Raw genomic sequence first — 12,028 nt, forward strand, 5'->3', positions numbered from 1 at the left:
TGACCCCCTCAGTGGTCTACCCTTCTAGCCACCGTAGTGTGTCTATTCGCGACCCCAAAAATGCTCGATACTTAGCGGCCGCGCCGAGAAACAGCCGATCCAGGTTCGGTTTTGAAGCGAAATAGAGTGTCCTATTACGGCATGCCCTGAATGCCTCGTAGTTCTTAAATCGCCGAGATGCCGCCACGCACAAGAACGAAAAAAAAGAGACGGATGTCAAAAGACTGTTGTGTCCTATTATGCGTGTCGCCGTGGCGATAAGACAGCAATGATTTCATCGTTTCTAAAAAGAAGCAGACGACGCGCATCGGAGAGCGACTTGGATATATGAAACTTCCGCCCGCATGTCATGGTTTGAGGTAACAACAACTTCCGCATTGGGAAAAGGTGATCGATACTATACCGGTTTGTTCGAAACACTTCTATCGGAATGACTTTTTTATCCTGGCGAATAGACCACTGCTTTCTTTTTGTTTATTTTAAATATTTTGCTGGCTTTTCAAATCGCGGAGTACTTCGTTCAGGCAGGCGCGCTTCGATAAATTATTGTGATGCACACACTAAAGCGTTATTTTGTTTCTATGCGTTCATAGTTTTCTGCCACAGCATTATAGTGTTACCAATGCTTCAAGCAGCAGGAATATTCTCGCTAACGTACTTTTGTCTGCTGGCACAGTAGCGGGAATGATGACTGCCTCGGAAGGTTTAAAGTTGATCACGACTCATGTTATGCCGTGAAGCGACACATTGTTTTCATAGCATGCTTTAGTGTGGCGGTACAAGCAGAAGGTGCTGTTTTCTGATTCAATGTGGTGAGATGTCAGTTTATTCATTCGTAGGAAATTTAGAAGCAACTGCAAACAGCGCTCATTCCAGCTTCGGAGCATTCGACACTGCACACAGCTAAATTTCATTACGATTGGTTCAATTGTGTCCATGTCATTCATTGCACTAATACAACTGCCTTTGCCAAAAGAATACCCTCACTAGATTTTGAAGACTTGCTGGAAGAAACCCAACTTCTTTTCCCATTTTGACGCGACAGCGTTAAGGGCTCCGTGTCGCAGAAAATCCGACGAAGGCGACCGCGGCTGAGAAAATCATTCCAAACCACTCCAACCACACAGGCCCTCTGCGTGCCGCAAAGGCGTTAGCGAACTAATTGAATTTGTTGAAATTTGATTGAAATCCATCAGGAAAATCGTAAAGTACGACTTAACTACAACCTACAGACATGATAGCGTCGGATTGTATAGAAAACATTATTCTGTGACGAGGAAACTCAAACACCAAAGCCCTTTTCCAGCATTTCTACCATACCCACAGCGGCGCGCCTGGGTAGGTTACTTGCAAAAACACCATCCAGTGCAGAGAGGCGAGCACCATGTTCAACGAACAAGGGCTGTAAAACGTAAACATTGAATGATTTGGAAGTAATACTCATTAAGCTAGCACCATTTAAGGCACCCCACCAGAAATGCTCGGCACCTTTCCACACGAGGAGCAACAGGTTTGTTTGGGTTGGATATGAAGGTGGCTGTATGCAAGGGTGTACTGACACTTTCTACATATGCTACTCCCGTTAGCATGTGGTTGATACTAGGTACTATGCCATAGCAGCAAGTATGGTACGTGTGCACGTGAGCCTGTCACACAGGGCTACTTTGGTTAAATTCCTGTAGGCTGTACAGGCAATTAAGTAGGTAAACCAAAAGTAACCTTTGATTGTCAAGGGCCTTACCTGCTTTCACATAAAATATCACATTTCTGTGCGGCTTTAACAATAAACATGTGTGCTTGCTGTATGAGACACGCAGTAAATGACCCCGATTATCCAATGAGTGTTTATTACAGACAGTTTTTTTTCTTCTTTTTGTTTTCTTCTTTTTTTTGTCACTTTTCAGTGCAACTGGTCACAGGCTATGCAGCAGAGTACAGAATACGTACAAATACACAGCGCACGACCAGGAAACAGATCAAAAACACCGGAACACTTCCGGGAAATGTCGCCACTTAGTATCTGGCACGCACATATGAATTTGTTCCTCACGTCCAGATGACGTGCCGGCCAAACATGTAACTCGAGGCATTAACAGCTCGGTATTTCAACACAAGGACATTGAAAGATGCTAAAAATATAATCTTTTTCAATGTCTAAACACAGGAAAAGTATCAACGTGCTTCCTGCCAGGCACCACTAAAGTCACAAATAAAGTTACAGAACAGTACACACACATCCCCAAGTGGTACAACTCATTCAGCGCTCAGAGAGAGCTACTCTACAGACGCAAAGTTAGGTACTGCACCAAGCAGCTGTCGATACTGAGGGGGCTCGCTCAGTGCAAACGGTGTGCATAAGAAAGAAGCCACACATCAATGCACCTGGCACAAGAGGAGAAACTACAAGTCAGTCACACTGACACACCTGCACATACGTCACAGGACTCCACATGAACAAGCGGAGAATAAAAGGTGGTGTGGTGAAGGGCACAGAAAAAAAAATAATGCGGCTCATTCACGACACCAGCTGTGAATGTAACTAATGTCATCAGCATTCTATCACGGCAATGTGCCTTCTCATTCATACAGGGCACGGTTGCTATGTCGACACATACGTCCATGCAAAGTTCTAAAACGATACATCAAACCAAACAATAAAAACAAAAAAACTGCCACTAGACAGTGCACGGCCATATTAAAGCTTGACCAAACAAAAAGCTTTTGCACAAATATATGCCTTGCAACTGTTAAAACGTTCAGACACCAGAAAGTTGTGTTCTGGTTAAAAACAAGCACTCTTAAATACTACACACAGGTGTTCATCAACCTCGCACACTAAAGAAGTTATTATCATGCTTCTTTTTTTTTTCTTGTGTGACAAAACATAAAGCAAAGCTCCATTTCGCGGAGTGCAGTATTGGATGTCTTTTATCACAAAACGCAATGTTGGCACATGTCATTTTAAGCGTAGTATGCCATTATCAATATGACCCAAGCACCATGAAGATACATACCATCGGATGTAAATCACCCCACACCGCTAGAATTGTATTAAAGAGAGCTTTAACAGTGCGCTGCGCAGCAGACTTTGGAAGCAACGAAAACTTGTGGGAAGCCTGAAAATACGACATCAGCAATGACACACGTCAAAGAGCTGTATGGCATTAAATGTGAAAGGTTACATGAGAGTGACAGTACAAGAATCCAACTAGTTCCATATGTCCAGACCGATAAAATGGTCATGCCGTAAAAACACATTCGTCACTCCTCTGTGACTACACGCCCAATCGGCACAATAATAAAGAAAAACATGTTGAATAAAAGTAACAATTTGACCCCCCCCCTCCCCCTCCCACATACATGTCATATGATACAAAACCAAGTAAAATCCTGTTCAGCACTGTAGGTAAACACTGGTGCACAGGTGAAAGTAATGCAATTACAATAAACAGCATGTGAACTACACCGTGCTAAATCTTTAAATAACAATAAGAGTAATGTGCTGTCCTTCCAAGCCAAATCAATACATGTGAGATCTGCACGCTCGAATGGCAGAGGTGCTGACACCTAGCGTATGTATACAAGACAAATACAAGGAAGCTTGCATTACCACATTTGCTCAATAGTAGTGCTCACCTGCATCCCTGGAACTAAAAAGAAAAAACAAAAACTACATTCACATAGAGTACGTTGCGAGAATGAGGTTCCAGTATCTGTGTTATTGTCAGACCCATCTCCCGGAGTGGTCGCTGTTGATGCATGGAAAATAGTACCGTTGTGCACACACTGGCATTGTTGCAAGCACGATGATGCATGTGGTACAACTTGACGGTGGGAGTTTCGACATGTGCGCATAGCATTTTAACAGCGAACAGATGTCTTTCACAAGCTTGGCGACAATCCTGCCCACTGTCTGTGGTGTAGTGTGGTGCGAGCTGTAGGTGAAGCCCTTTGCTGACAGCCCTGATTGCGGTGCACAAGGCAGTTGTAGACCAGCAAAAGTGCTGAAAGAAGCACTACTGGCACCTGTTTGCCGTCTGCGATGAGCAGCTGCGGAAAGTTGCTGCATGTATTCCTGAATTCTTTTTCTTATCGACACCTCGGCTAGGAGTTTCTGCCAGAGGGAAAACATGCTCGCCTGCTCGAAAATAATCAGGCACGTCTTGCCGACACTTATTTTACTGACATCTAAAACAGCAAACCGATGTCACTACAACGAGGACTGCGAATAACGACTGCTGTGCCAAAAATCGTGCAGCGAAAAATGTGTATATTGTACCGAAGCACCTGAAGGACCTGGACATGCTTTGTAGAACTAGTGGGCTAAATGGGCAGGCTAATAGTGTGTACACTCAATGTAGCGAGTTTCAATTAACAAGCTGATACAGTCGAATTGCTCTGATGGCACTCATTAATCATTTGGAGGCACTGTCACTGCTGTCACCACAGGTGGAGAGGAGGAAGGCAGTGGCCAATCAGAGCGTAGAGGGAGTGGGCTTGTGGTGCTCTGCATAGTAGGCTGAGGGTGAAGTTGGTGGCCAATCGGGGTGTATTTATTTTCTGTCGCGACATGAATGCAAGCAACGGTCACTGGTGAATATATGTGGGTGCCCGCAGAAGCGTATTACTGCAAGATTTCAAACGACTGAGGCGCGTGATTCATGCGCAAGAACATGGTGCCCTTGTACATAACCCGGGCAGCTGGGAAGAAGGGGAAATAAAAGATTGCACATCACTGTTAAGGAAGTTACATTCTTCTTTCTCCTGGCCATGAAAATTGGATGCGCGCATTACAAGTGAAGGTACGTTACTACTGAGTAAATGTGGTATTACATCAACACAGGCAACTCGTGCTTTTAGCATTACTGATTTGTTAATGATTACAGAAGTATTCCTACGCAGGGAATGAAGAAGTTGGCAAGGATTCTGCACCAGCCTGCCTGCAACATTGTAAAATGGCGCCTATGTTACCATCCCCTTCACAAGTGAAACGTTGAGAGGGAAAGATGTCCAGCAATGTAAAACCCACGACAAAGTTATGGCAACATCTGCACCGCTGTTCCCAGGGTCTCAGCACGAGTTGGTGGGCCAGTTGGCTCGACATGTTGAGGCAGCACCGCAACACAGAAAGCGGATACAAGAACATCAAACCGATGACAGGAGCACTCGTGCGCCAGTTCTACGTCCCTGTGCCCGCTGTTCTTGATATGCTGATTAAATAAGATTTGCTCGTTCAGCCTTAATGCTGCATCTGGGCTTCACCATGGTGCACACAGCAGTGCACTGCCACACACAATGCCCTGAATCATTCAACAGAACAGGGCAATCTCAGCAGAGCTGCTTCCCTTAAAACCCCCGTCTCAGGTCCCCTCCACCCAGTTACGAGGAAGAGAAAGATGCCTCCGATCAACAACGAACTACAGGTGCAAACAAATTACTCTGCAGTGCACACATTCTTCAGACACTTCTCAAAGAGACATGACAGGTGCGTGAAAAATGTGGTACAAGATGTGGGGTAGCCAAAGGAAACGGAGCTGAAATCGTGGTCCACGTGCACAAAATCTTTTTCACGCAGCAGCACTTACTTACTGGTCAGTGTCCGATCACCCTCATTGTGATAGCGATTGGTGGCATAGCAAGACAACTGTTGTGGTCACCAATCGTGGCTTTCAATTAGGCAATAAAACTTTTGTAGACGCAGGAACAGACGAGGACAGGAGTTCAGGCACAAACAGGACACACACAAAGCGATGCACTTCCTAACGGGTTTGAAAGTACAGTGGAAGTATACAGCAACTGTTCTGTGATTTTCTCCTCATGCAACGTCTGCACTGCTTCTCTCAGCGATAACCAACAAGCAAACCCATCTTTTGCAACATTAATCAGGGCATTGGGGTTTAGTGCATCAACAGAAAGGAAAGCAACGACTTGATATGAACGAAAATCTGTCGCTGCACATGGGCACCTCAGTCGATGTGGCATCTCACTGAAGTGACTGAATGAAAATGCAGCCCACTGCTTTTCAGTAGGGTGCTCAACACCATTCAGCCTAGTATACAAGCCTCGGGACAAAACAGTGTGCTCTAAGCTGGCACCTTCTGTGACACTTCAAGGTATTCAAGCAATTTTTTCATCTTGCATGCAACTGCACTCATAAAATGGACCCACACAAAGCAGCTTTTTAAAGGTTTCAGTTTGATCACACCGCAGACAATGTGACGTGAATGCTGAGAACAAGCCTACTACTTGCCACCCACCTTTGCTCACCAATATCACAGGCTATACAATTGATGCCACCACATTTTTTTTAACGCTTTGTTTTAAGAGAAGATTAATTCACTTCCACATCAGCCTCAAGAGAACTGAAAGAGATAGGTCAATTCAGATTTGTAGGTTTGATAGGTGAGAAATAATGAATGGTGCTGCCCCCCTTAAAATTACTAAGCCAGCTCTCCTAATGCCGTGGATCTCGACAGGATATACTTGGGAGTAGCCGATTATATTAACAAACAGAGATTATGTGCATTGTGCTCAAAAATAAGCAAACTTGGCAACCTTTGGAAACATCTGCACACAAACGGCCGAAATCCACTAACATATGTACTACTATATCAATATCTGTGATGTCACTAATGAGAGCTTCAGTATGGGCATGGAATTATGAAAGGAAAGTTTGGCTCTCCACTTTGTCTACTTGTAATAAAGATCTCTTCACCACATAAATGCACACGCTTTAAAAAGAATCCTCTATCCTTCAAAAGGAATTTTCTGTCCCGTATCAGTGAAGGCCCAGCGAAGCAACATAAACACTCTTGCAAATTAAACCAACAAAATGCTCTAATACTAAAGTAATAAAAGCACACACTTCTTCCAGAAATTTTCTATCTCTGTGAGATAAATTACATTACATTTCAAGATAACCTTGTAAAATAATAACAATTCTAGAAAACACACGTTACAGCTCACATCTGGTTACGCATCCGTTCAGGAAGAAATGCCATGTACGCCAGGTCAGAACACAACAATGCATCTCAGAACATAGTCCTGCTCCCTAGACGCACTGACGTGCAGCCTAATGGTATGACTCGGTGCGCCTGTATGAAGCTGTGGTCCAAATGAAGCAGTACGAGTTTAATGATTCTCTCCCTGGAAGAAAGCTTTCTCCAACCAATTAAAAGCTGACTCAATATGAAGCACAGTATGAAATATTAAGGTTTGTTTCAAGGATGGCGAAGGTGGTGCTGCATTTGTAACAGCCGTGTGCATGTAACCCTCCTTTCTTTATGTGGTACTCCTAAACAAATATTTTCCAAACTTGCATGAAGGCATTTGCTTTGCCTTTCAGTACGGCTACTGCCACTATTGAAAGTTTGTCATAACTGTGCTAATTGTGCACAGCAGGTGTTTGGGCTAACTGCTTACTGAACACAAACACATTGGGCTGCATGGCACATAAGAAGACAGACGGTATGGTAAGAGCAAAAAGGTTAGGCACAAACTAGCAGCTGAAGGATCCTAGCTCTCTGTGCCAGTATACCAAAGCTAGGGCCATGTGACACAATCACAATGAGGCAGCCTCGCGGCGACCCCGAGTCGAGTAGTGCGACAAGCAACTCTCTTTTTGATATCGCCGCTCAAACACATACCCACACAATCCCTTGGCAAGCCCACACCCCATCAACCTTAAACTTCCATTCAATGTGCTCCTCGGATAAGCCTCGACAATGTGCCAGTTCTACGCAACGCTTCCAACGCGCTCTCATCCATTCCCTCAAAGCAGCATGGTGCACTTTGCCATTCTCAGCGTGGGTAGGCTAATGCCGAGGACCTGCCTCAGCTTTATTGCGCCCTAACAACTTCCGGCTCACTCTCACAGAGGTATTAGTGGCACACTACGCTCACAGGTGTGTGTGGCTTGTACGAGTTGAACGTGGGTTGGATCATGCACCATTCAGTGTTGACGTTGACACTGCATGCTAGCTATCCCCACCATCTGGCTGACATGCCATGTGGGACAATAGTGCCAACACATGCGAACATATCAATGTGTAATGGACTCACCAAAACATCGATCAGGTCTAGTATTTCCTAACTGCTTGGCACAGTGAAAGTTCAAATTGCATGTTTCTATTTACAGTGAAGCTGTTAAGGGGAGTTCTGCAACAGTTTCTCTTTGGTGGCCGTGGCCGGTGGTGTTGTGTGGCAGCATGGTCAATATCGAATGCCAGAACAGCTACCAATGCACCTAAGTGGCCCCATGACCATAACGTCACTGAGAATGTGCACCAGATGCTGGCGTCAGTGATGGGCTACCACAAAGAGCAGCCACCAAAGCAGCCCTACAACGCTGTTGCAACATGCAGCTGGATGCCAGTGTCGGTACACAGCATCCAGGAACATGAATCGGATGCAGAGGAGAGTATATGAGTACTAAGCTCAGATGTAGTAGTGTTTGCAAAGTCTTGGGTAGATTTTGGGCAGTGGCAAACGAGACCCCTACGACTTCCAGAGGGCATAAGAACTCCCTTACACAGCTTCACTGTCTTCAACTGTCGCTCAGATTTGCATACATCTGCGAAGGTTTTGTTAACTGACCATGCAATTAAAATGTTTTTTTGTGTATCACATGACCCGAGCTGTGACATGCTGACACAGGAAGCTAGGATCCTCCTGTCAGTAGTTTGCGCTTAACCCTTCATGCTATTCTTGTACTGTCTGTCCTGTACCATGCAGCCCAGGATGTTTGTGTACTAATCGTGCCTGCAAGCTCATTTCCTTAGATATTTTAATCGGGATCTGTTTCGCTTGCACAGAGACTGCTTGCAATGCCCCAGCATTTCTATTGCATCGTCTCACAGCTTGCTTGTCCACCTTCTTCCCCATGAGGCCAGAGAATAGATCTTCTCTAGACGATGCTGCATGCTAAGGAAAACGCATGCGCCTCAGCTCTCCCTGGTGCTTTCAAACGACAGCTCACATGCACTCACAAATGCACTGAGGATATGATAATGTCAACCAGGGAGCCTTTGTTACAAAGTTGCACAGGCCGGAGCCCACGATACACTGTCCTGAGCCCTCTCAATCGAATCAACACTGTTCTGTATAGGGAACCAGTGCTGGCCAGGGGGCACTGCAGTCGTTTCTGTATGCTGTATCGCGCTGCCAGCACCAGTATGTTTAGCCCACCTTGAAAATGCAAGTGCTAAAAAAGGAGAAGAAACAAGCGCATATCTTGAGCCACCACATAGTGTGACAGATGCTATGTAAGGTATTTGTCCTCTAGGTAGTGTGGTTTTCCCATAACTATAACATGTCTTTTTCGTAGGCTCTCAAGCTGTAATTCCTAGACAAACTGTGTTGCTTTGTCTTAGTTGTCTTTCTAGAGGCCAAATTCAAATCCATTTTCTCGCAATTCTTCTTTTCTTTTCATTTCAAGAATTTTAATTGTCCTATTTTCTGTACAGGCCACTTTGCCTGCACACGAAAGTACTTCGTTCCTCAGGCAAGGCACATTACCTTGCGCGTAAAATAAGAGGATAATAAAGGTTATTATCATCACAACTCGTACAAGCTCAGCACACATAGTGTTTGTTGTCTCACTTTCGAAGTCACGTCTGAACACTGGAGTGCCATGCTTCCAGCGTTCAGGACTCGCTACGAGCAGCGACACACAGATGGGCATGGCTCGTGACTGTGACAGAATTTCAAAACAATCGGTGGAAGATTCACATTGCATCACCATTGCAGACATAACCTTACATAGTCTGCTTTTTACTCTCACTAAGCTGTTTTTAGGTCCTGCTGTGAACATTTAAGAGCTTCATTGACGGCACCTTATGCGAGTATGCACTTCCTGAAACCGCCAAGTTTTTTTTTTTTTTTCTATCTTATTTTAAAGCTTCTCGCACCTCTAGCACCCGTTCTTTGCAGAGAAACATTATGCGACAAAGCAGCATCACACAGCTGTCCTTGAAACTTGAGGCAAACTGCACTAGTCAATTTGGAGCAATACCATGGTAAAAATTAAATTTTTAGTTTACAAAAGTGGAGAGAGAGAAAGGGAGAGCCAATTCCAACGTTTCTCACTGGTCATTTCAAATTGGCTTGCTGCACAGCAAATTGTCACATTTCTCGCGACATTGTCGGGAAGGAGATTGAACCAAATGCATTCTGTTGACTGTGCATGGCAACTTCGACTGTGAACCCAGTGAGGAGCACAACATTTCCCATTGACAGATTTGGGCTCCTGAAATTTGGGAAAAAATGCCAACGAAATCCGCAAAGCTTCTTCGAGAATTCCAGTAGCTCCTCCAACACGACAAGCAGAATCCGTCACTTTGCGTTACCCACAGCAGCCAAACTGCAACGCTCCCAACATGTGGTTAAAGAAAGAAGGCATTTACAATATTAAAAAATGAAAATAATAATACTACACACCAAACATCTGTGCACCATCATGGTTCTTGCTCTCCTTTCACTCTTCATGAAACGCTGGCCTGGGTTTCCGCGAGCTTCCGTCTACCCTTCACCAAATCGCACTGTCATCCACACAAACATGCCACACACACACACAACGACCCAGCGGGAGCTCAGAGTCCCGGAGGGGAGCGACGGGGTGGGGGCTCACGTAACGACGACAACGGCGGCTGCTGCTGCTGTGGCAAGAGACGGAAGAAGGGAGGCGGGCTGCTGGGCGGCGGAGAAGGAGCGGCATTGTGGTGACTAGTGGAGATGTGCGCCAAAGACGATGCGAGAGGGAGGCGCTGTCATGAGGCCGTGCCCTTGGCCCTGTGCAGTCGGCCGCTGCGCTGGTAGAGCGTCACCGACGCTATGTGCTTGTTCCGCATCACCTGCAAATATACAGAAAAAAAAAGGGGGGGCGGTTGCCCACGTCTCAGAAAACAAAAATCCCACGGTGGGAGATTGTCAAGTAACTAGGGGCTAGTCATGCTCAACTGTTATGGCTTGCTGCACAGCAAGCCATAATAGCTGAAACAACTGGTTGTTTCACAGTGCTATGCCAGTGCTTCAAACAATCGTAATAATGGGATTTGTTATTTCCCCTGGAACCTGATTATGCTCACCGTAGAGTTCAGTTCCTGCTTTTACTCAAGCTTTCAAGAACTGCCCCAATTTTCTGATAGAACCAGTCATATACACTGTGAAAGTAGCCTTAGAAAACTGGGCAAAAGAGAAAACGACCTTTTCAAGTTGGAATGAAACTGCTGCTTATGCTTTCTTCTCTTAAGCTTGCCAACTGCACCAGCATTAAGGTCATTGTTAAAATAGACAATGTTTAGTCAAAGGGACTCTGTGAAGCTAGTCTGCCTCAAGCCAGCACTTTGGCCAAGAAAAGCGTTCTCAAGTTGTTTCACACAACCTATATGCCAGTCGTGCCCATGTTTGCTCTTATTCGATTTCACAACAAAACTAGCACGTGGTTTATCTTGGCCGATGTCAGGACCTTCCAAAGCACATCATTATCCTCCGTTTTCCTCCCTCTTCACTTATTACCATCCAACATTTTGGGCAAACCAGCAAAAATCACACATTTGAATGTCAGACCTGCGCAGTGCGCAAAACTGAACCAAATGAACGGCAAAATTTAGCAGAGACTGCCTGCCAATGTCTTGACTTGCCAGTGCACGGTCTACACAAGATTTGTTACAGGGTTGCTTGATGCCATTAACACTGACTACAAAGTTCTTCTCTGGAAAAGTGCATGAAATGAAAGATTCTACAATTCATAGTCATCCAGCAACGGTGTCCACGTTCGCATCTTAGTTAACCCTTTGAGGGTCGAATTTTTTTGCAAAAACCAACCCTCCATGGTAAAGTTTTATTGCAATTTCCAGTATACAGTAAAAGCTCGTTAATTCGACCCTCGTTAATTCGCAAAATCGGTTAATTCGGACACATCCTTTTGTCCCGACAGGCGTTTGCATTATTTAATGCAATGAAACTCTCGTTAATTCGGACGTATTTGGCCGCACATCGGTTAATTCAGACAACTCTCGGTGCTCGGCGA

At 45.0% G+C, this 12,028-nt stretch overlaps 1 protein-coding gene across 1 annotated transcript in view; it reads right to left on the reverse strand.

The window, feature by feature from the left end:
- Positions 1 to 1,496: 1,496 nt before the first annotated feature.
- Positions 1,497 to 12,028, reverse strand: part of LOC119450743 (phagosome assembly factor 1-like) — a 66,433-nt gene continuing 55,901 nt past the window's right edge. Inside the window, 1 exon segment of the mRNA XM_049666179.1 lies at positions 1,497 to 10,850. Within this exon segment, the coding sequence (XP_049522136.1) occupies positions 10,767 to 10,850 (84 nt within the window). The 3' untranslated portion in view covers positions 1,497 to 10,766.

Source organism: Dermacentor silvarum, chromosome 4, assembly GCF_013339745.2.
Source record: "Dermacentor silvarum isolate Dsil-2018 chromosome 4, BIME_Dsil_1.4, whole genome shotgun sequence".
Classification (NCBI taxonomy): Eukaryota; Metazoa; Arthropoda; class Arachnida; order Ixodida; family Ixodidae; genus Dermacentor; species Dermacentor silvarum.